Source organism: Cladophialophora bantiana (genome assembly GCF_000835475.1).
Source record: "Cladophialophora bantiana CBS 173.52 unplaced genomic scaffold supercont1.13, whole genome shotgun sequence".
NCBI classification, from domain to species: Eukaryota; Fungi; Ascomycota; class Eurotiomycetes; order Chaetothyriales; family Herpotrichiellaceae; genus Cladophialophora; species Cladophialophora bantiana.
In genome coordinates, this window is record NW_015971587.1 from 800575 (window position 1) to 824704 (window position 24130).

The 24130-nt window shown below is 52.3% G+C and overlaps 7 protein-coding genes across 7 annotated transcripts; 4 read left to right on the plus strand and 3 right to left on the minus strand.

Annotated features, from left to right (window-relative positions):
* Positions 1-3096: 3096 nt before the first annotated feature.
* Z519_08647 (uncharacterized protein) lies at positions 3097-5082 on the minus strand (the record flags this gene model as incomplete). The annotated part of the gene is made up of 8 exons (XM_016766375.1): positions 3097-3500; positions 3554-3808; positions 3879-3889; positions 3944-4109; positions 4160-4555; positions 4613-4740; positions 4806-4876; positions 4939-5082. The coding sequence occupies 8 exons, from the start codon at positions 5080-5082 to the stop codon at positions 3097-3099; spliced, it is 1575 nt and encodes a 524-aa protein (XP_016617533.1).
* Positions 5083-6508: 1426 nt separating this feature from the next.
* Positions 6509-7918, plus strand: Z519_08648 (uncharacterized protein; the record flags this gene model as incomplete). Its single annotated transcript, XM_016766376.1, has 5 exons — positions 6509-6709; positions 6770-6874; positions 6926-7156; positions 7211-7353; positions 7408-7918. The coding sequence occupies 5 exons, from the start codon at positions 6509-6511 to the stop codon at positions 7916-7918; spliced, it is 1191 nt and encodes a 396-aa protein (XP_016617534.1).
* Positions 7919-10422: 2504 nt separating this feature from the next.
* Z519_08649 (uncharacterized protein) lies at positions 10423-11485 on the plus strand (the record flags this gene model as incomplete). Its single annotated transcript, XM_016766377.1, has 2 exons — positions 10423-10729; positions 10986-11485. The coding sequence occupies 2 exons, from the start codon at positions 10423-10425 to the stop codon at positions 11483-11485; spliced, it is 807 nt and encodes a 268-aa protein (XP_016617535.1).
* A 1743-nt stretch (positions 11486-13228) lies between these two features.
* Z519_08650 (uncharacterized protein) lies at positions 13229-14761 on the minus strand (the record flags this gene model as incomplete). The annotated part of the gene is made up of 1 exon (XM_016766378.1): positions 13229-14761. The coding sequence occupies one exon, from the start codon at positions 14759-14761 to the stop codon at positions 13229-13231; it is 1533 nt and encodes a 510-aa protein (XP_016617536.1).
* A 3852-nt stretch (positions 14762-18613) lies between these two features.
* Z519_08651 (uncharacterized protein) lies at positions 18614-19225 on the plus strand (the record flags this gene model as incomplete). Its single annotated transcript, XM_016766379.1, has 1 exon — positions 18614-19225. One exon carries the CDS (start codon positions 18614-18616, stop codon positions 19223-19225), a length of 612 nt encoding a protein of 203 aa, XP_016617537.1.
* Positions 19226-19553: 328 nt separating this feature from the next.
* On the minus strand, positions 19554-21408 carry Z519_08652 (uncharacterized protein; the record flags this gene model as incomplete). The annotated part of the gene is made up of 2 exons (XM_016766380.1): positions 19554-20135; positions 20200-21408. The coding sequence occupies 2 exons, from the start codon at positions 21406-21408 to the stop codon at positions 19554-19556; spliced, it is 1791 nt and encodes a 596-aa protein (XP_016617538.1).
* A 390-nt stretch (positions 21409-21798) lies between these two features.
* Z519_08653 (uncharacterized protein) lies at positions 21799-23438 on the plus strand (the record flags this gene model as incomplete). The annotated part of the gene is made up of 5 exons (XM_016766381.1): positions 21799-21811; positions 21862-21906; positions 21957-22401; positions 22452-22912; positions 22963-23438. The coding sequence occupies 5 exons, from the start codon at positions 21799-21801 to the stop codon at positions 23436-23438; spliced, it is 1440 nt and encodes a 479-aa protein (XP_016617539.1).
* Between the last annotated feature and the right edge of the window lie 692 nt (positions 23439-24130).

The following is a 24130-nucleotide window of genomic DNA, read 5'->3' on the forward strand; positions in this document are numbered from 1 at the left end:
ATTCTCTATGGTGACGAGCTCGTCTCAATATCACGATTTCTGTCTGCTGCTGTCGCTTCAACATGGAGACAATTGTCGGAAAGCCAACAGCAGAGAGGTTTTGATTGCTGGGAGAAAGAGAAAAAGGGAGGTGATTGCAGGATACAAACCCGGTGCGAAATATGCGGCTGGCAGAGAGGAAGAGGCAAAGGCGGGGGGTGCGTAGGGATCCTGGTAACCTTGCATGTGTCCAGGATGCCAGTCATAGTCACATACAAGGACCATATACCGTCCCCGTGGTGGCTTTCGGGGGTGTGTTGCCTGTGCAGACCACTATCCCATTCTTTTCAGCGGCCCCGAAACACCGACAGAGGCAGTGTTGGAGAGAGGTGCTGGATGAAGCACGCAGTAGGCCGTCGCATCACAGGATATCCGAGAAAACTAAGAGCCGATCGCGGGCTAAGTCGATCATCTGGACGATAGCGGGGAAGTGAAAGAGAGCCTGGAGTGTTGCCCCAGGGGCTTCACGGTGCTTCTGCGAGGTGAAAGGCCCAAAATGCCAAGTAGCCTGGCTTGAAACTTGACAGATGCATGAGAATACGAAGTCGTCGAGGGAACCCAATCGGTGCGAGTCGATGACAGGAGTCGCAGCCATTTCGGTACACATTTCAACTGCGCAAACTGCGCCACTGTCGTCGGGGCTGCTTTGGCCACTTTGGCCACGTCCAGGTTGATCCAAGTTGATCCAAGACCGCAACGAGCAAACATGTCGTGACGTAAAAGACTCGATGAGATGCTGGTGCCGCAGCTTCTAGTTTCTGGTCTCCGCTCGACTTCGTATTCCTCTCCATCTTTGTTGGCCATCTTGTTCAGTTGAACGTTCTTCTTGTTTGGTGCGCATCATCCTCCCTCCTCTGCTGGCCTGCTCCTCGAGACAGTTCGATCCCGTCCATCTGAACAACTATGGCACTGAATCCTGCTCCATCAGGTGCGATCCACAGGGGGCCATTGCACATGGATATTGACATGAGGGCAGCTGTGCGCTTGGGAAAGACCAGACGAGAATGAAGTAAGAAAGTGAAGCTAGAGCCTAAGCGAGCATTGCTGACTGGCGAACCGAACTACATATCACCGGCAATCTGAGCAATGGTGCTCTAGTCCTCGCCCGCTAGCCTTTACGAGGTACAGACACGCCCAACAAGGGTTGTTCCACATCCTTGCACACCCCCAAGCCGCCTACCTACTGTAGAACGCTGCCATTGTCGCGCCAATCTGCAACCAACAGACACACCTCACTGGAGGAAAGAAATAAATCGATGCAGGATGCTCCACATATTAGTCGACGCTCCTTTCCGGTTTCCGGCCTAGATCGGTAGAGACTGGGCTAAAACATGCATGCTTGCCTGCCAGAGAAGGTGTACACTGTCGCCGTGGTCATGGACTAGAGGACATGGTACCAACCCCGTGCGGCACCCCCCTACACGATCTTGCCATCTTCGAAGACGCTTCGCTGGGATCACCGGGCCTGTTTTGGCTGTCTAGCTTCTCTGACGGCTGTGAATCTGCCACACCGCCCCGCTTGGAGCGCTGGGGATGCTGGTGGTGGTAATGGCTTCAAACATCCCTCTTCAAGCGGTCGAAGACACTACAAACAGAGGTGAGCTGTCAATACAGATCGCATTTTGAATGAGACCGCTTCACGGCATCTACCAGACAGATTTCATCTGGGGGACGCTAGAATACCCTGCCACCCGGGTTGCTTTCCATCTGTTCGGCATGTAGGAACATTACATGTCGAATCCAATCGAAGCTGAATGTCGAGGGCGGAATTGGAGAGCCCACAATTGCCCAGTGGTTGCCTGTTCCACACTGGGTGCACCCTGTCTATCTCGTGATGACAAGGGTTTGGTTACAATGGGAGCAACTATCGTCGGTCACAATCATGTTCTGTGGAAAGACCAGAGACAATGCGCATAGTAGGGGAGTTCTTGAGGTGGACCAAAAAGCAAATTTCTCCAGACTAAGCTGAGGTTCGGGCGTGATGGGGGTCTGAACACGCATGTACGAAACTCTACCGAGTATCTCTGTTCCAAGCCGATACATTCCATCCCACATGAACTGTATGGATCACCAGGACTCAAATTTCATGGTCAGAACTCAACGATCCGCACCTCTTTCCATGGAACCCTTCTCACCTCATCCGCAACCTTGATAGCACGTCCTGACCCATCTGGCCCTTCCTCATCCCCCTGGTCTCAATGTCATCCGTAGACGACCAAGGAGGCGGCGACGCCACCATCCCTGTGTCCTCCTCGACGTCAAGCTCCGTATCGATATCCATGGGTGTCATTCCCGAGTGGGTGAGTGAGTTGATATCGGCGACGCAATCGCCATTATGTAGAGTCCCGAGTCCCCCTCCTGCCAGACGCCTCGTGACCAACAATCAGCACTAAGAACGGCACAACACAGCAGAATACATGCACTCGGAAACGCAAACACAAATGCAACAGGTGAGGGTGAAATGATGGTGTTGCATCAAGTACACGGGGCGAGAGGAAAGGGCACGGAAAGGGAAAGAGAGCACTGGACAGGATTACTAGAACAGGCCAGGCGAGTAACTCCTGTAGCTGATCGATCAATTCGTATGGTCGAATTATGGGGGGTAGTGTGTGGCACGTTCTCACATATTTGACATCTCATATATCGTATGACGCATGACATGACGTGACATACAACTGACCTTGCGTGTAGTGTTTTCGCCGTTTGCGGAGACCTGTATGTGCGCGCATGAGAGAGACATGTGTGAGAGAGAGTACTGTACACCTCGTTCTAAGTTCGATGATCGTCTAGTTTAGGTACCTAGATAGGTAATAGGGTTGGTTTGGTGTGAGAGATGGGGAAACGAACCCCACGTGAAAAAGGCTGCCGGACTCCATCCAATTTTCCCCGTGAACAAGTGAGCTTTCGGACTGGATTTTCTTTTGGCAGGTGAGAGAGAAAAAGTCAACTATACAAGTAGTCCCAACCTTGTGGAAAAATATGGGAAACTCAGACGGCCAACCATATTTCACCGGTTTCCAAAAGAAAACTCCCAGAAACTAAAGTCAAAGCAGTTTTTTAAGCGCTCTTGCGAACGTATTCCACCGGTCCGACGTATTGGTGTCGTGCCCAGAACACGTAGTAGACGCCTCCGATGATGATCACGGATCCGTATGCCAGAGAAGACCAGTTCATGGTTTGCGGGGTCGGATGGGCGGCCCCAGGGAAGAAACTCATGGTAAAGGCCAAAGCGAGGAATGCCAGAGCAGCAAAGTTGATGGGAATACCGAATCGCCCCAGGTCAAAGACGCGGTCGAGGAGCGGTTGATTGCAGACCCGACGCCAAGTAACGCAGGCGATGGAGATGAAGTACGAGGACAACAGAGCTGCGACACCGAGCGACAGGATTTGGTTGAAGGCGACGGTCGAGCCGATGTTGACAAGGGAGAAGAGGACCGAGAAGCAGACGGTGAAAAGGACGGCTGAAGCATGTCTTAGTTATTGCAAGAAAGAGAGAAGGGCGGCCAAAACTCACCGTTGATTGGAATTTCAACCCGGCTTCCGACCGTAGCGAACCAGGTATGGAAAGGTAGACCCTTGTCACGAGCGAAAGCGAAGAGTTGTCGAGATGCGGTGGCCATATTGGTCATACCGTTGGCAACAGCCGACAGAACCAGGATGCACGACATGGCCGTGGCGCCGCCTTTGGATCCAGTGGCATTGTAAAAGACTTGAATAAAAGGGTACCCGGTCGGAGTCGAGAGTACACTGTTCAAGTCGCCAAGGGTATCTAAATCATGTGAGCGACAAGGAAAGCCAGAGCTTCATACCACAGGCTGGGCTGGAGAGTGGTTTCTTACAGCAAAAGGTACTATAATGCATGTTAGTAAGAGCTTCACGCAACTCGATGGATGGATATGCTTACATAAGCATGATGAAACCGAGGGAACCATTGACGATAGAAGTCCATAGCATAACCCTCGGAAGAGTCTTGGAGGCGTTCCTCAACTCCTCGGCCATGTGCACGGCTGCATCGGCACCAAGGAAAGCAGTGGCGGGTGTGATAATACCGACGAGGGTTGCGAGACCAGCTGGGAGGTTGTCAGTGATCGCCTATAAAAACGTAGAATTTGGATCATACTTGAACCCCAACCACCGCCATCCTCGAACACAGTCCAGATCTCATGCGAGTTTCCACGAGGGCCAAGGACCCACAGTGGAACAAGGATGCAGATGAAGCCGCCAATGTGCAGGCAGAGAACCATACCCTCGACCAGTGGCAGATGCTTGGCGAGGAAGGTGTTGAAAAAGGCGACAAAGAGCACAATAGCAATGGTGAGGAGAGTCCCGTGCCATCGCTCGTAGACGTAACTGTCGTTGTTGAGGACAATGAGACCTTGAATTTCGGTTGCCGCCAAAAAGCATCCAATCGCAACACCGCTCTGCCAGCCAAGAGTACAAAGCCAACCAACAATGAACGACAGGAGCTTCTGCTGGCTTCGAGGCGCAAACTCGGAAATCCAATGATATTGACCACCTATCCAGATGGGTTAGCACGGACAGTGGAAGCACGGTTGTGAAGGTCTGAACCTACCAGCTGTCGGAGCCATAGAGGCCATTTCAGCCATGGAAATGTTGACCAGAGTGAAGAAAATCACGACGACGATGTACAGATATATCAGACCCGCTGTTCCACCATTACCGAGACCAAAGGCAATAGTTCTATAGGAGTCGCAGTCAGCTTGACGTTCGACAAGAGGTGTATAGCGACATTATTCCAGACTGACCCGAGGAGCGCTTGCCAAGTGTTCATCAGAATCATGGCGAAGCCGAAGATGGACAAAAAACCAAAGTTACGCTGTGAAAAGGCCGTTGTCAACACATTTCTCTGGCGACTGGGTGGCGCAAAGAGGGGTTTACCTTGAACAGTTGTTCTTTGCCCATACGCTTCATGTCCTCCACATCTCTCGAGGTTCCCTGCTTCTCGCCAAGGACAACATCGTCGCTGGCGCTCTCTGGGACCACCTCGCCGAGGGCCGCAACGTCAGCGTTCTTGCTGCTCATGTTGGCTATTGAGCAACCAAACACAGGGCCAAGCAGAGCAAATCAACCAAAAAAGACAGAAACCCCCGGAAGAAGAAAGACGGAGGCGATGAAAGGGGGGGGGGGGTTATAATGTAGAAGAAAAGGTGAGCAGAGAAAGAGAACGAAAGGGAGTCTGGAAGTTTTGGGTTGGAGGTTTAAACTCTAGGATCGGAAAAAGAGTGAGAGGCACTGGGGAAGTTCCTAGCTGCTCCAGCTAACAGCCCATGTGGCAAGCCGACGGTCTAGGTAAGGTCATGCCTCTGACTACTCGCTAGCGGTAGTGTCCAGTAAGTAAGTCCGTTCTTGTAGCCTGGATCCATCCGATGGCACATGGGAAGAGGTCGCAGAGACTACCTACGTACATAAGCGGCATGTAGGGTCCTTAGGGTCCTCGCAAGCTATGAAGCGACCCCTGGAGACGAAGAAAGTGGGAACCTTGTCTGGAAAGTGGCCAGATGATGGAAGCTATCGAGCAACGATGCTTATCGACGGTGGCAGTGGGTATTGTGAAGGGATACCAAGTTAGGGACAGGCCGAGTAGCTGGTGCATTGATGATGTGGTTAGATAGAGAAGTGGGGGAAGTTGGTACGAGACGACAGAAGTGGAAGAGCAAGGCAAGGGAGGGGCGAAGGGGAGCGAATAGACGGAGCAAAGGGGGGATTGGGGGACTAACACCGCCAAAACACGCCTTAAAGCACCTAAAGCACCTTAAAGCTCCCAAGGCATGGGGTGGAGCAGCGCCCATCCTTGCTGTTTTAGAAAGGCTAGGAGCGTCCTTAGTGTCGGGCCGGTGCGCCGATCACTACGGCAAGCGGTTTAAGGGCACCCGAAGCCATCCACTTGCATCCAGAGCCACCTATAACCACCAAGCCACCTAGCAAGTTGTCTCCATCCGGACACATCGACGCCCACTGACACTCCCCCAGGATGGTCATCCAGCGTTCATCCAGCGCTCATTCGACGTCCACTCTTCCTCTAGCTTGTCAGAGACCCATTTCCAGCCGCCAATAAGCTTCCGCTCGGTCATCCGTCAACTCCTCACATCTCTTGGGCACGCTTTAGCGATCCAAAGCGAAGTCTCCCAAAGTTGGGTGACGAAGAAACGCTAAGTTCGTCCTCGGGACCCAGTGGTGCCAATTGCCCTACACGGCACCCTGGCCCAAAACCACTCCCGTATCGCGTAAAGTAGAGTTATGAAAGTGTGCAAACAGAGTTTTTCGTAGTTTCAATCCCCCCTCAGGCTTGCGTTGCCGCTGCTTGTCCCTGATCCTAGGGAGGAACGGCGTGATTTAAAGTCCCGGATCAAGTTCTCGCCACTGAAAAAGGATCCCTCTGGTGCGGCGCCTTTTTGAATGTCGTCGATGCCGCTTCTCTAGAACTTCTCTTGCCAGCCCAGCGGCAACCATGGCAGACTCAGGCTCCTCCACCGCCGACCCGACCGTAGCGGGCAACCGGTATTTTCGTATAACGGACGAGGATCATCGTGGTGTCATTCTTGTCGTGTCCATCATATGCGCCGCCTATGTCCCTATGCTTCTGGCCCTCCGAGGCACCTTTAACAACAAGAACATCGGGCTGGATGATGGCTTGGCTCTCGTCGTGTCAGTATGTACAGGCTGTCGGATCTAGTTCGAAGGGAGGATTGAGTGCTGACAACACCCCCAGGTGGTGGGATTGATACATAGTGTTCTCGTCTGGATTGCCGTGTCCCACGGGCTGGGAAAGTCATATGTGGATGTTGGGGCATCCGATGCAAGTTCAATGGGAAGAGTACGTTGCAATGGCTCTTGTCCCAGGTGAATCCGCTGACCGGAATGACAGCTGTTGCTCGCGTCGGTGATTTTGTTCCTGGTTACGCTCTTCCTCACCAAAAGTTGTGTGATTCTCCTGTGTCGAAAACTATTCAGCATCAACATGAAAAGGCATCGGATGCTGTGCGATACCATGACGGTGATTTGTGGTTTGTGGTGCTTGGGGGCCATCCTGGCCGTGACCATCGATTGCGACTCGCTCCAACAGCTTGGATATCGTACCGACTTTTGCCCAACCCTGGTATGTCCTCTCTCAACATTTGCATATTGGTCCTTGGCCCTCTAATCCTCTCAGACCAAGCGATGGAGCGCCGTCGCCGTCATCGACGGAGTCACCGAAGTCCTCATCTTCTTCTTGTCGTTGGCCGTGGTTTTGCCACTTCACATGAGCACGGATCGCAAAGTATCTGTCCTCCTTACCTTTGCACCCAGATTGGCGTAAGTTGAGACTCACAGTGGCCTGTCACTCGCCCGCGCTCACATCTGAACCAGAGGAATTGCCCTGATCGGCCTGCATGCCCATTACATCGACGTCACGGTGCATTCCTCCAACCCCGGAGTCGAGATCGTGACCCCGACCGTTTACCGACAGGTGTTGGTCCTGTTCGCAATCGCTTCGGCGGCGTTGCCGGCCCTGAACCGTGGCCTTCGAAAATTCAATACCAGCATGGGCAGTACGTGGATGGACACGACCCTCTCGCAGACGAGCGGACGAGGCACAGGGCAACAACCCACCATCCCCCTCAAGTCACTGAAGACCAACAAGAGCAGCATGAACCGAAGCAAGAGGAGGTCCATGGATGAAGATGAGATTGACCGCCCCGACCAAAACCCCAACTTCCGGCCTGACAAGGTGCAGCACAACACCACGGCGTACTGGGGCAAGGCGGTTGATCCTGATGCGCGATCAGGACAGTCTCAAGAGAGCCAGAACAGCGAGGCCAAAATCATCCGCAAGGACATGCAGTGGCGGGTCCATTACGAGAATCAAGGCCCCTCGTAAGCAGTCACTGTTGAGACTCTTTGCTCCCGCTCTTGCTCTGATGGGGGGGCTTTCAGTTGGATCGCTTGACATGTAAACACCAACGCGGATCACAGACACCAGTACAAGGTATTACAAGATTTAAAAAGGGACCCATTGGGATGTTTATATCAATCGGCTTTGGCTATGGGCTGTCATGGGACACTTTTGGATACATATCGGGCCTGATCAGGATGAATTTGATGGATCGATACCCCGGGGTTGGGTTGACTGGGTCCTTGTGGCGGTTGCGGCGTGTTCTGTTGTTTCCCACGAAATGCATGAAAAGAATATGCTATTTCTATACAACTGCTTTGTGTGTGTGAGAGAGAGAGTATCTGTCTCTAGAGAATAGAATTGTGTACAGTAGGAGCCCGGTACGCAGGGCTTCCCATCCCTCAACACACCCCTCCATCGTTGATTGTGTTGGGCTGATAATGATCCTTTCTCGGCCTGTCCACACCACCGGTACGAACTGCTTTCGCGACAACTTACCGAGTACAAGGGCCCTTTACAGGCCATCCTCGGCCACGGGCCTCTTCATCTCTTCATGCCACCACGCTGATTCCGTCGTGCTGCACCTAGTGCTGCATCTAAGCATGCGAGCTGCAAGCCTCACTAGCGCCGTCCCAACCGTCCACTCCCAAGGATCCGGCACCTCAGCGGCTCAGCGGGGACTGGGTTTTCGCAGCCAAAAAGCTTGCAATGGCTAGTGTCAAGCCACCATCTGTGTCTCTTGTTTCTCTTTCCTGTCGCTTGCTTACGGGGTCGAGATGCGCAAATACGCTACCGGCGACAAATCAGGACGGATGACATCCATCTTCACACCACCATCAGGGTTTTCACGAGAATCCCGCGAAATACGAAAATGCACTGGCGCGCCACCTCACACCGCTTCTTCAACCAGAACTAGACCAAAGCTGCTCACTCGCCTGCTGTTCTTGATTGGGCGAACCATGAATTGTCAACCTCGTCGATGTGGACAGACACTTGGGAAACCAGCCTTCCACGGGAACCACGGTTGGCCCAGGTGTTGGTATTGATTGAAATTCATGCAATTTCGGGAGTAAGCCGTAGGGATCGCCTCCTCCTGTGTCCTTTCTGGGAGACTGGGGCCTCCTTCAGGGCGTGGATTAGTGCTGGCTGTGCTGGGCCACTGCTGGGTCTGTGCTCATCCCCGGTTGAAGCTCTTTCCAAGCCTCCTCCACCACCTCCTCTCATGCCCACCTGCTTACTTTACTTGTTAGGTATGTACAGTATCTCGTACTGGGTATAGTCTCCTCTTTCTAGTCTATCCGCAGCCTACTTGATACTGGCCAACGTGCCCACTTCATGTGCTGATCATTTCTTATCAAGGCGTCCAGCATCTTTTCCCGGAGCACACCAAACGTTGCACAACCCGACATTTTTCTGACCTGGACTGTGTGGTGTTGGCAAACACCAGTTGGGTCCAACTTGGCTTCCTTCCCGCACGTTTTTCTTTTCCCTTGCTCTCTTGCGCAAGCACCATTGTCCTTCGCCTACGATAATTGCCTCGAACTACCCGGGATTCACCTCGCTTACATGGTTTGGTTTTTGTTTTCTTTTTTGTTTTCTTTTTTTCCCTCAGTGGTCCTGCAGGCTGCAGTCTGTGCTTTGCCCCAACTTCAGCCGTGCTCTTCGACTCTCGAACGTGCCATGTTGTGCCTGACGCTTTTCCCGATCACTGCTGAACCCGAGCCGTCTATAATTAAGTATTCCCTAAATATTATACCCGTCCGCGAAGTCTCGTGCTTTGCTCTTTGCTGTGGATAGGTGGGTTTGGTCGCGACTCTTTCGTCCAAGCGAACCTGCCTGCCTCGCAGGGCCGGACCCTCTATTACAGCCCCAATAGTTGCCACTAGCACGGCAAGATAATGCCATAGCACCCAAATTGCTTGACTTGAAGATCATCCCGAACCTGGGACCGAGTAGTGGGTACCTGGCTCCCCCCCCCTATATCTCCCGCTACGCTAACCTGGCCAGTTAAGTGCCTGTACGAGGTACTCGGTACCTGACTCCGTAGTTCGCATCCCACGTTGTCAGCAGGATCTTTCCCTTGGCCCCCTTTTTTTCTTTTTGAAATTCATCTTCAGGGTAAATCCTTTCCCACGTGCATGTGCTATCCATGACCCAAGGGGCCAAAGTTCTAGGGAACCACGGAAACGGAACCACTCGAGGGGCGTTTTGAGTGCTTACTCCCACGTTGCAGATCTGCAGGAACCAGCAGACAGGCCGCAACATACCGAGTACGTCTAGGAGTACCTAGTCGTTCCAACCCATCACTCGCCCTGAATATCTTCGCTTGAATACAGGGATCGTCGTTGCATTCGGTGCCGAGTACATACTTGCCACTCGAGAACTGTTTAGCCGTGCCCCTGCCCACAGGGGGACTGATCATCTGTCTTTGCTTCCACTTTTTGGTTGTGTCATTCTGCCGAAGGGGAAAAAAAGGGCCCCCAACCGACATGCCTCTCCGCCTTGCCACGTTGTCGGATTTGGATGCCATTTCCAAGATCCTGGCCGCCAGCTTCTACAATGAGGAATTGAACGATTGTATCTTTCCCTACCGCAAACAATTCCCGGACGACTATGTCTTCGTGTGGAAGCAGAAAGTTCTCAAGAGCTGGTGGGATTACAACAAAATATGGGTTGTCAGCTATGAGAAGGACCCGGCGCAAAAGTTCGGGGAGGTCATTACCGGCGCTGCGGAATGGGGTCGTGAGGGTAAAGGGTCAGATCGACTCTGGGGTCTGGTGAGATGGTGGGATCCAAGTAAGTGCTCATGCCTCTGAAAGCCTTTGATTTCTTGCTTCAAATCATGAGCCGGACAACGGCTCGTGACTCCTCGCTCTTTTTGAGGATAAAAGAGGCCATATACAAATGTGAGACAAGCCATCTTGCGAAGTGAATCCCGTGCAAGGCTGGCCACTCAAGGATGATATTCATCATGTCCAGGGCAGATCCTGCATCTATATCTGTATTCGTCTTATGCGGAACCGCGCTGACCGATGCGATGATATACGTCCAGGGAGATTGATCTCTCCATCCATCGGAATCTTCTACACTTTCTACCGCCTTCTCATCCCCAACCGCGCCGTACCCGTGTCGTCGCTCTCCGACCCTAACCCACTGAACAAATGGAACTTTGCACGTCGCATCGAACCGTTTTCAGCTCGGTTCTTCACCGAACCCCCCTCTCGCGCCAACCACTGGGAACTGTCGACGCTGGCCGTCGACCCGGCCTACCAACGCCGGGGCATTGGCCAGGAACTGGTTGCCTGGGGTCTGGAGCGGGCCAGGCGAGACAGCCTGCCGGCGGTGGTAATCGGAGCCAAGGGCACGGAGCCGTTCTACCAGCGCTGCGGGTTCCTGCACATGGTGGGTAACGTGTCGACGGCCGAGATCGACGATGATGATGACTGCAAAAAGGTCGCCAGGCTGGACAAGACCAATCCGCTGAAACTGCGAGGCATCACCGGCGGCTCGGTCCTGTGGACACACCTGGCGGACGAAGAAGGGAAGCAATGACATGTTCGTGCCCCTGCGCGAACGATCGACAACCGATCAGAAGGTCTCAACGCTTCGCTGAACAACATTATCCCCATCAAGTTCCCAAAGGGGGAGAGAGACGCATACAAGGAGAACGACTTTGGATGCCCGGGGAGTTCCGCGCAAACAATCATCTCGAGCCCACAGCCTTGCTCGAGAATATCTCCGAAGGGGCAAGGCAAATTCGACCAGCGGCCTCGACACCCACCACACCGGTGCAAAAATATGCATGTATATTTGTGTATATGTATGTATGCAGTAACAGTAATAGAATCACCACAGCAAATCATGTCCCTCTATCAATCGTTCCATCCCTCTACAGACTCAGTCCTCTGGAGTCACCATCTCTCCACGCTCCATGTCTGTTTCATATATATATCACAGCGAGCGCACCAACATCGCTACATCCTCCAAACTTTCCCCTATCCCACTCGCTCTTTTCGAGAACCCCTTCGTCTCCGTGTGATATCCAACACCAGCTCGATTCCAAGTTCAGCATACATACACACAAGAACATATTACGTATGTACCTACGTACCTCTGGAGGAAGCGCAAAGGGGAAGTCCCGGCGCCAGGGGGAATCAATCATCTCTCCTGCCCTACGTGATAGAAATTTCGTGCAAGGGTCCTTCCTACCCAAGACCCCTAGCGAGTACAGCACGCAGCCTATCGAGCTATTTAGGTACTTAGGTACTTAGGTACTTAGGTACCAACTTATAGTAGCGAAGCCAAGGGGAAGCGAAGTGATGCGAGATCACATCACCACCGACCTCACAGACTCATCAGCTCACTGACACATTCACTTTCTTACTGACCTCGTCCTCCTCACTCGGCACGAGATCCCATGTGCCGGTAACGGGCCGTGCCCTATGAGGGTTGATGGGATAGAACCGAGAACAAAGAGACGGATATGAAGCTACCCAGCAGTCAGCCACGAAATAAATGGCATGATACATGACACCACCATCATCGGTAAGAGACCCGATTTTCTCAGAAAAGAAAACGACAACAGCTCGTGCCCTAGGTACTGTAAGTACTTGTCACTGTATTACCGGCCGTCGGGTAATCAAACTGTTAGATGCTCCACATAAGGCTCCATAAGGGGTGTACTAATATTCATCGTACACGTTCTCGTTCTCGTAACCGAAGGGGCAAGGCTGGGTACATAATCCTGCACTCCGTGCTCCTGTCCCCAGTGGACTCCACTCGTACTCGTACGACTAGCCGTCCTGGTAGGGCATTTATTTTCATTTTTGTCTTTCTTTGGAGTGTCGGAGGTGTCCCCTACGTAGCGAGATGAATCCATTCTCCGTACTTCGTGCACCGCACCAGGAAGAACGAGGACTCCGGGTAGGGATAAGTAAATGGCCATCACAACCGTAGACGGATGGCGTGAGACTTGCGCCATGTGCCCTGTGTCATTTGCCACTTGCTATTTCCCACCTGTTCGGCTCGAACGGGAGAATATACCTATGGAACTCCCACCGTGGACTCCATACTCCTAGTTGTAGGGACGAACTCCATCCTCGCTCCTGTGAAAGGTGGCTCCTGAGAGGGGGCGTTGTTCAACGCTGGCAACCGGCGCCTCGAATCCTGAGAAAAATTGACGTAGTGTGTGCAAAAGATGATTCTTCACATTGAAATCTTTACATCGACGACCTCCAAATCTAATGGTGACCCAGTGGGGCGGTGTGAAGGAAAAGACGCTTTTCGAGACACAGATCAAAATAAATGCAACATGTGCAGCCAGTCCTCGTGCACAATACCCTGTTCCAGCATCAGCGACGCCTTTCGCGCCTGTGGAATATTCATGTCCCTCGCGATGAAATTCAGTCTATCAATCACAAACTCTCTGAATGACGCGGACGCCACCCTGGAAGCACGAGCCGCGCTGAAGAGGGGCCAAATGAGGAAATAGGCACTCGCAATCGACCTCTTGGACGACGACTGGGCGCCTGAAAAGGGAAAGACACAGTCTGGCCTCTGCAGAAACTCGGTCGTGGACTGGCATATCTCAGTCGCCATCTGTTCAATGACGCGAACACACCGCGCGCGCAATGCGGTGAGTAACTCGTCCATTTCGCCGTCGAAGGGATCAAGTCGAGAGGCTTTCTTGGCATAGCCTAACATGATCTCATTGAGGGCTAACCTGGTCATCCGAACCTCGTTCCACAGCTGCGCGGAGTAATGACTTGGATAGAGATGATATTTGTTCTTGTAAACTCCGTCCATCTGGCGACTAGGGACCACCACATCGTACGTCCAAGTCCAAGGGAACCCTCTGGCGACCAATGCGGTGTGCGCGTCGATGGACTTCGCATTCGCGATGATTTCAAAGGGATCAGTCAAAGAACCTTCCCGGATGCTTGCACGAAGTTCCGTGAAATCGTCAACGACCACCATAAACTGTCGATTCGGGTCTTCTCGGTCTCTACGCAAGCCCATTGAAAAGCCCCAGGACGAAATCTCGGCGGGCAACCGTGTGCGTCGTTGGATGCTGCTGTACCGGGCTGTTGCATTGACATGTTGGTGGAGTCGGACACTCAGAGGGTGGTCGAGATCAGGTTTGGGGCGAAGGGCAACGAGTGATACCGCGCCCTGGATATGTCGGTCCCAGCTCGCCGATGGGGAGCATCTTGTATCAGCGTGTGCTAATGCAACATCTTCGGCCTTAATCGAGTCCTCGCTCGCAAGGGTTTCGAAGTGGGCAAGGAGCAGTATCGACGCTAGCGTCCCATCCTCGCGGCAGGCATGCGGATCCTGCAGTGCCTTGTTTGTTTCAACAAGACTCCGCAAATATCTTTGTCGGGCTAGAGCCATCAACGCGGGTTTCCGGGTCTCATGGCTAAGACTTGCGATGGAAACGGCCGCAACAACATTTGTCAGAAGGGAGGTGGGAGTTGTAGTGCTGCACAGAAGAGGGAGATAATCGAAATGGCTCCCAGGGATATATTGCGTCAGGAAGAAGGCTGTGGCGATCTCGGGAAGAGCCTGGCTGAGGGCTCGGTAAGGGCAGCCCGGCGAGGTCTGTTTTCCAAGCTTCAAGATCTGGCTGCACTTGTCATCAGCCACAATTGGCGACCGGTCTCTCTCAGTAGCTTGTAGATCCAGGGACGGTCTAGTTGCGATGGCATCGTTTCTGCTGGACTCGCTGGCCCTTTCCGCACCAGCGGCTGCATCTGCATCTGCATCCGCATCCTGTACCGAATTGACTCGATATTTCTGTTGCACTCGATCGCTCTCATCACGGAACATGAGATCTAGTTGGTTGCGGTAGCCAGGGCAGGCTCGAGAAGCATTTCGACACTGTCCACATCCCGGCCGCTTTTGATCGCACTGCTTTCCTTATTAGCACAACCCGCTCAACGACTAGTGCCTTGGATCTGCAGGCAGGACACCACGGAGGACATCACCTTCAGTCGCTTTTTACGACAATAGTCGCAGCCTTTGGACGGCTTCCCGCAATACACCATTATTCTTGTACCCGGAACCAGAGCAAAAAATGAGTATGCACCTGGTATTTGGCACTCTTGGCCGACGGGAAGAAGCGAGATATCTCACTGCTTTTCTAGAACCAGTTTTCAAGCCCCAGCGTCCCTTTCAGCATCCTGCTGTCAGAGTAGGAAATCGCCATGAAACGGGGCTCCAGGACACCTGATCCACTGTCGGTTCGGGAAGTGCGCAATTAAAAGGACGAAGTCCAGAAGTCACAGCTCAGCCTCGCTTGTCTGTGCAGTGAACTTTGGCCGGTGAATGGCTCTGTTGCAACAGCCGTAGCGGCTTCCATCTGCGGATACTACAGTCCCGTTCTACTGAGGAGACGATCGTCGCGGGCAATTGGCAGGCACAGCCGAATTCTCGAAGATCTGGTATGGATCAAGCTCGTTGCGGGAGTCAGCTCTGAATAATCTGCAGATGAGGCATCCTCGACTAGGCCGAATCCAGTATGCTGCTCGTGGAGTGGAGACACGAAATACCGTACAAGCGAGGCTCCGTTAGGCCACCCTTTGACGACAGCGTATGGTTTGTGATTGAATCGGGCATTGCCCTAAGAGATATTCGCACTTCCGGGAGGTTCTGCTGTGTGACGATCAACACAAGGCGTGAGGCTGGCGTCGAAGAATATTGAATTTATTTCTGCCTGGCAACGCTCGCCAGAGACTGTTATTGGTTGGTCATGGCAGAGTGGCACTAAACGTCCGCCAGGCTGTGTTCCTGGCTGTCCTGCAGCAGGCTCCAACGTAAGGTAGCGTTGAGTCAACATACGCACACAAACTCTGTTGCTGAAGGTCAGCCAAGCTGATGTCCCACTATTCGCATCCAGCTTGTCAACAGCGAGTATGAGACACAACCCAATTCCAACAACGCTTGAGCTGAACGCCGTTCTCGAAGTGATACCTCACAGGCAAGGAAAGCACGTAATGACCTCCGATATCAAAACGAATGAGAGCCCAACCATATAGTACACGAACTGTGACCTCCCCGGTACGGTTTTCTTCGGTTTTGGGTCCTAGACATGCGATACCTCTAGCCCTACGGGCCTGGACTGAGGACATCCGCTGTGCTGTTGACATTGTTGGCTTCGATACCCGCTCTGCGCAGTGCTGTGATGATCGTCCTGGTTGCCGCTAAAAGCTTGACCTACAGCGCCGGCCAAAGACACAGCATCAGCTTACCAAAACTGAAATCACCTCTCCCTGCTCGGGACATCAAAGTCGGGCCTGTTGAGCGCTTCTCTCCCTTCGTTGACCGAGGGATAGCTGAGGTATCGATCGCCGCCACCAGATATATCAGGACCACGACGATTTCTTGCGGGGTGTCCATGTACAATGCAATCGTAATTGAACCTGTGGCCGGGTCGAATCGTTTGTCGTTAGAAAAAGCGGCAAAGAGAGCGTAGAGAATTCGAATAGCCAGGAAAGGTAGCGCTTGGGACACGGCCAAGAGCAGCGATACCTCGTATTGTCCAGTAACTAGTCTCCCAGATATAGCCCCACCGGTGAGAGCAACAAGTGCTGCAAAGACTATAGTATAGAGGATGATGCCAACGTAAACCGTGGATTCTGAGTCGATCTCTGTGGGATCATTGGCGTTTGTTGCCCCCACGATGCAGAGGATCAAAGCGATGGCGCGGGTGTTCGAATCATCTTGAGAAGGACGAGGGAAAATACGGTACCCCACGGTTGCTTAAGGATGGAGTGGTACCTGTACAGTAACTCGGACGTCAGCGGCACTCAGTGGAAACGGCAGGGAGAAACTTACACTCGTGCAAGTACACCCAGTGTGGTTAGCAGCAGAGGCGAAAGACCCAAGACAACCGTCACCAATGCAATAGTCTCGGCGGTGCGAGGATGAGAATTATCGACGGTAGCCAATTGCGCTGCAGCTCCAATGACTCTGATCGCACAGAAGGTTGTTTAAAAAAAAAAAAAAAACCAACCCGAGCCTCTCTGGAAACCGTGTTTGTTGGACATGAAGATGGAGATAAGGAGGGCTGGTGAGAAGTATATTAGCTTGTAGATGGCGCCACTGTCGGCGTAGGTGATTTGTACCATTGTCATCCAAAGGGATCCTCTGCGTCAAGTACTTTAAGATCGTTGATGCTAGTGGATGAGATGCGGAAGCTGTGCAAGCGTTTCCTCCAAGCTGTTGCGGCAAGGAGAATAGTTGGATCTTTTATATGGAAACTGAGAAGTACAGCACACGCAGAATATTGCGGTGGCCCCGGATCAAGGCCGAACAGTTGGCGACGCTCGAGAATGCCGTCTTGAGCTTAGACCAGCTTGATCAATGCTTAATTTTGATGGAAGAAAGATACCGCCTGATTTCGGCATTGTTAGGAGGCAATCATATGTATCCCGTCACCTTCTCGTTGGTGTCTCAGGAGTTGACTCTCTGGATTCGTACCTCGTATCAGCCATGTCGATGTTCGCTCCAGCCATGCTTTAGACAGGACTTCCACAATGACCGAATTGGCTGAAATGGCGCCTGTGGGGTCTGCAGATATCTTTGGGGAAATGACATGACATTCAGTCATCTTGTCTTCGAATGACAACATTTGGAACTTGTCGATGAACAGCACAGTTGGGTGTCGAGAGGTTCAGGTGTCTTTGGGTGCTCCGACGCGGTGTCCAGAATGAGATTAGCGCCTATTTGTGATCGGAGATGGAAAATCTTATACCGGTGTCAATTTAACCCGACAAGCCGGATTCAAAACCCAAGTGGCGTAGTCTGTCACCGAATATGTACAAAGTACCTTAAGAGTGCCCAGTAACGTCAAAGAGGCCGCTATATCGAATATAGTTGAGAGTATATGATGAACTACAGAGTGTCACTATTCCCAAAAGGTAAACAACATACTTATTGTGAATGAAGGCCACCTTCGATCTGGCAGTGAAAGCCCTCTACTCGGCACCTTGTACTCTTGTCAGACTTGGCCACTTATTTTGTGAATGCAAAGCCCCAAGCAAACTTGAACAAACTCCATTCAGTGTAACGCACTCGCGTCTCAGCCTCAGTCTTCGAGGCAACACGACGAGCCGAATACCTGCAGAAGAAATGGGTGCCTTTGCCTCTGCAAGAGGAACTCTTCGCACGCCCGAATTCGCGCTCAGTGTTACAGCCGGACCGAGCTGCGTCGTTTCTTTTGCAGCTGCCTGTTGCAATTCTGCCCCAAGACCGCGTCGATCCCAAGGCCCAAGCCCTTTTCACACAGCCTCACCGGCCCCTTGAATGAACGGCATACGCTTTCTAGAGTCCCCCGAGTTCGGCTTTATGCTCTTCCTGTGCGTGTATGCCGTCGCGCTGCTTTGCGCTAACGATATAGGGTCGCTCTTTGCGATATGCTTGCCTGCGTGGCTCAATAACCTGCAGATCGTAGTCTTCTGGCATCCTGCCTGTCAACATGGATGTGCAATCTATAAAAATGCCCGATATCCTGTTATTGGGAAAGTATCTCACGATCGGAGTCAAAGGCCGACTTTCAGATTATATAGACAGCAGAAACGAAGAGGGGAGACCGCTTGGTACTAGGCTGCACATCAAAACTTGAACTTCTCAACGTCATATACACCCCATCTTGAGGCCCGATATTCATACCATCCAACAATGGGTATAATCAAGACCGCAATGATTGCCGGTGTCAGCATCTACGCCGTGAACAAGATCACTAAAACTGCTGAAAACCGTCGCACAAATCCCGCGCCAGTTGCCGCACAGGACGACAACACGCGCCAACAATACCTCGACGCACCTCCGTGTTACTATCCAGATCCGTACCAGCAAGGACAAGCAAAACAGCAACAACACTATCAGCCGCAAGAAAAGGTCTTGCCAATGGAATTCACCGAGCGGCGAGGCTCACACCAGCAGCAACAGAGCCAACGACAGGTACTGGTGACCGATAACAACGCTCACGCTCCCTTACCCTCGGGGTATAACAACCAGGGTCAATACAATTACGAGTTGGACCGACGAGCTGCACCGGCCCCTGCGAGCATGTACGCTGGGAGCGCACAGCCGTCAGACTACCAGAACTGGCGCCAACAGCGCCAACAGGGCTTCGTGGAGCCAGACGAGGTGTCCAACTCACACTCCGACGCACCGAGCAGAGGCGGGAATGCCGCGGGTACGGGGCTGTTCAATACACTGGCTCAGCAGGCCATGAACATAAAGGATGGCAAGGGGAAGGATCTTGTTGGTAAATTCCTCTCCAGATGACTTTGAGGCGCATGCCATGAACGAAATCAAAACCGGCAAGTTTGCACATGCAAGCAAAGGGCCCAGGACAGTGCGAAGGAAGGAACCGGTCTCTGATGGGTCGCAAGGGCGGTGATTTAATCTTCGATCAACCAGCGGTTGTGGATTGCATTAGGCGGGCGTTTCGTTCGAGATTTTTTTTCTGTGAGCTTGTTTATAAGAAATGAGAGAATATGGAGCGTGTTGAATCCTCCAAACGTGCTTATGCCTCTATCTTGCCAAACTCGAGCACCACCAGATCTCTTTCAGAGTTCTTCTCCCCCCCAGCTCCAAAACTGTCAAGGACCGATTAATTCACTCCCCAGATGCCTAGCGGATCCTCCTTTGTCCCATGACCTCCATCTCGAGCCCTCTCATCCTGAAGCCTCTTGACGCGCTTCGCCAGAAACCCCAGAGCCAGCGGTCCGACGATGGTGCAGAGGAGAATCGCCCATGTGACAATCAAGTATAGATCTGACACGAGACCGGCAGCATCCCCGGCGGCTGCTGCTGCGTTCCCGGCCTCGCTTTTACTAGCGAAGATACCGTTTGTCGCCGCTAGGGCCGAGATGAGGAATCCAATCTCGCCTCGCGCGACCATTGCGCAGCCTAAAATAGACGCCGGGTACAGAGATTTCGGACGAGGGAGGAACCTTTCACGCAAGGCTGTCTTGCTCTTAGCCTGCTTCGTGTTCTTGTCCTGTTTGTCGGATTCCGTAGCAGGCCGTGGACGAGGAGATAGCGATGTTGTGGACGAGGGGTTGAAGAAGCGGATGAGCCACATGCCGCAGAAGAGCTTGCCGACAGCCATAAACGTTGCGTAAACAAGACCGCGCCAGATGACAGGGCCCCGGAACATCTTGGTGATCGGAATGGAAAAGCCGATGGAAGCCTGGCGGTCAGGTTGTTAGCCACTTGAAAAAAAAACATTTCTGGCGAGGGAGTAAGTAACTTACGAAGAAAAATGGTTTCAAAATGCGCTCTACAGCGGGTGCATAGTAATGATTGTACATCTGCAGGCTGCGGCTCTCCACCTTCAGTGGGTCGGGGATATCGGCCGATCCTGCATTTCGTTCGACAGCGCTTGTCACTTTTGAATCCTCTGGAGGCGGAGTGAGTTCCAAGGACGGTTTCGATGCCTGTGGCTTGTTGCTTTGTAGTTTCTCCACCGATGAACCAGGAATTTCGCTGGCATTCCGAGCGGCGGCGAAATTTACAGACGAAGTGCCAGGGGTCGCTTTTGCCGGATCCATCTGATCTTTTGGCGTCTCTTGAGACGCTCTCTGGAATCCGGTATCTATTCGCCGTCGACTAATTTCGTCTAGCCAGGAGATAGCAGCTCCTGCAAGATAGGCAGCAAATAGGTTTGATGTGCCTGCATAGCTCGCCGCAGTAATCAAGGCCACCAAAAACGCCGTCCGGAAAAGGAAGGGAACCTTCACCTCTAAGCCCAGCGTCTTCGCAGGGTATTTCCCTTTCAATTTACCCGAAGCGACCGAGCAGTAAGGTAGCATTGGCTTCACCAAGAATTGGCAGACGACCGGTAGAACGATTGCGAAACCAAGAGATACGAAAATAGGGCGTATCACCGTAGCAGCTGAAATAGACGTCTGGCCGGATCCCAGATTGGTTATGACTTGAACCATGATCAGCCCAACAACATCATCCAGCATCGCGGCGCTGCTCAAGACCGTTCCTAAGCGACTCATCGTTAGACTTGTCGTCTTTAGGAGGCTGAAGGTGGTGCCTAGGCTCGTTGAACATAGCGCAGCTCCGGCTGCGAAGGCTTGCAACCTTGTTGCATTCGAAATTCCCATGAGAGCGAAAGATAGGGCCATTGGGAGACATATTCCAGTGAGAGCCACACATATAGACAGTATAAGGGAGTTCCCAAGTGATTTAGCTGAAGTCGCCAATCCGCCCTCGAAGACAATAGCAATCAAGCCCAGGTATCCAAGCTGAGTTGCCACCTCCTCAAATGCATGGGGCAACAGTTTCAAGCCAGGCGTTCCATACGCCATTCCAATGAGGACTTGGCCTACAAGGCCGCAATAAGAAATGTGGTCCAGGGCAAAGCCTAGAATGTTCAAAATCAGAAGGAAGGATGATTGAATCAGGATTGTGATGATCCCGGGTTCATGATATGGGAGGGCGGCGTCCGCCATGATGGGCGGATAGAAGCGAAATGATGAAGAGATCGAGACGATACTCCATGCCACTTAGAACACAGAACTCCAGAGCTGAGCTTTTGATCTTGCGCTTTTGTCAATGTCGAACTAATCCGCGATGTTACCTCAAGGACTCTTGCACTCGCTGTCAGGCTTGCGGGACAAAAACCTGGCGAGGCTGCGACCTAAAGCGGAAGATTTGCCGAGCGCAACAATTTGGCTGCGGTTCGAGGTTGCAAATTCCCAAGAAGAAAGTACGACCTAGTAAATTTGTTACAAGTCATTTGTCGCGGATTGTGAGTGCTTTTGGAAGCAATTCTCTGGGGAGATCTGTGTCCTACCTGCCCGAAAAGCCCTACGCCCTGTGCCGGAGCAGCCTTTGTGACAATGCTGTGTGCAAGTAAGTTCTCTGCCTCTTGCGCAAATTGGATCCGACTAATAGTATGACAGTCTCGGGGGAGGCGCCGCAGGTTCCAGTGGCTTCACGCAAGAGTGGTGGGTACAATATGTGCGTATGCTAGGCTTCGCTGGTCTAATATCCGCAGGGAATGTCTACGAAAAGCGCCTGATCGAAGCATACATCAGCGAGAATGGCACAGAACCCACGACCGGAGAGAGCCTCTCGGTGGAAGACCTTATCGACCTCAAGAACCCCAATGTCGTCTATCCCCGACCTCCGCAGATGACTTCGATACCAGCCATGTTATCTTTCTTTCAGAATGAGTGGGATGCTTTGGCGCTTCAGACATACACACTGCAACAGAATCTTCACCAGGCTCGGCAAGAGCTCAGTACTGCGCTGTACGAAAATGATGCGGCGGTTCGGGTCATTGCGCAGCTTACAAAAGAGAGAGATGAGGCGCGAGCGACGTTGGCACAGATAAATGTCGGTGGACCAGCTACTGCCAGTACGAATGGTGATGCTATGCAAGTGGACACCGGCCCGTTACCACAGGCGATCGTGGAGAAGATAGAAAGCGTACAACAAAGGTATGACCGCCCTCTATACAAGTCGTCCTGACACTGATGGGTGAATCCAGTTTGTCCAAGACCCGGCGGAAACGACCAGTCCCAGAAGACTGGGCCATCCCAGACTCAATATCAGCATACACATCGGCATCAACCTCGAAACCATTGTTCCCCGGTGGAACTGTGCTTGCTGTACACGAGGCAGGAGATATGGTCCTTGTTGCAGGCAACAAAGCGGGTGTGTACTCGCTATCAGAGCACACGTTATCATATACTCTCGACGTTGGCGAAGGAACAGTCACAAACGGTCTCTGGGCTCATGACAGGGCAGTTGTTGCAACCTCAGCAGGTGCGGTCAAAGTATTTGAAAAGGATCAAGAGCTCTCGTCGTTCTCGGTCCACGCTGGACGGGTCAATGCGGTCGCTCTCCACCCTAGCGGCACTATTCTGGCTTCGGTCGGGGAAGACAAGACATACATTGTCTATGACCTTGAATCCAACCGTGTCCTGACTCAGGTCCTAAGTAACTCAAGTATGTCTTCCTGCGTCCCCCTACCCGGCCTGTGCGCTTATCCTAGTCAGGTCTCCGTTGTGCTCAATTCCACCCTGACGGTCACTTACTGGCGGCCGGCGGGGCTGATGGTCAAATCAAGATATTCGACGTCAAGTCTGGCGCGGAAGCCGCCACGTTTGACCTTGGTGGCCCTGTGCAATGTATCTTCTTCTCGGAAAACGGCACATGGTTGGCAGGCGTGACAGAGAAGTCGTCGACAATCTCGATCTGGGATTTGAGAAAAGCGACGGAAATTACTACTCTCAAGACTGCCGGCCAGATCGATTCCATCAGCTGGGACTACACTGGACAATTCTTGGCTGTCGCAGGACAAGATGGAGTTACGGTCGAACATTATTCCAAGGCGTCAAAGGAATGGTCCGAGATTCTTAAGCGAGGGACACCGGCGACACGAGTTGCATGGGGCAAGCGGGCTCAGAGTTTGGTCGCTGTCGATGAGGATGGGGTTATCACGACCCTGGCGGCGGTGGCAACGGATGGATAAGTGCCTTAGTGGTTCAAAATCACTTGTATACAAACAGGTAGGCAGGGAAGGTAGTATTGATACCCATTGATACGAGATTGAGAGGGGTTTTTTTTATATTTTTTTTTTTTTTTTAATTTCTTCTGGATATTGGGCGATTGTTGAGAAAAGAAAAGTAGGGGAAGGGCTATGTCAAAGGGAATGGGGTTTCCGTCGACGGATGGTGTTTTTGTCCCCTGGGATGGTATGTACAACCACAATAAAATGAAGCAGATCCTGTTGTTGATGATGTTGTTATTGGCTCAGTTAGATTTATCAGCGGGCTGGAGAGTCTGTCAATAGTTATTGAGTGAAAATCCATGATGAATACGAGGTAGAGGTGGCAAATGACAGAGAAAAAGGCCCCCTCGCCTCCATCTCGCACCTCGCACCACGCACCACAGTACCGAGTATTACCGCCGCCAAAACATCATCCCTCATTTTGCCTGGCCTCCACCACTGCAACCACTGCGACCACTACTCGTGCTCGTCGTTGCCAACTGCCATCTTCCCGTCCGCAGGTGGCCATTTCAAGTTGGCATTCGCCCTTTTCTACGATCTTCTCTCCCTTCCTATTTGGTCGCCCTCGCTTGTGACACCGCCTCCCATCCGGCTTTCATCTTTGTTCGGTTCGTTGTTCCCACTTCTGGCTGCTTGGCTTTGGCTTTGTGCCC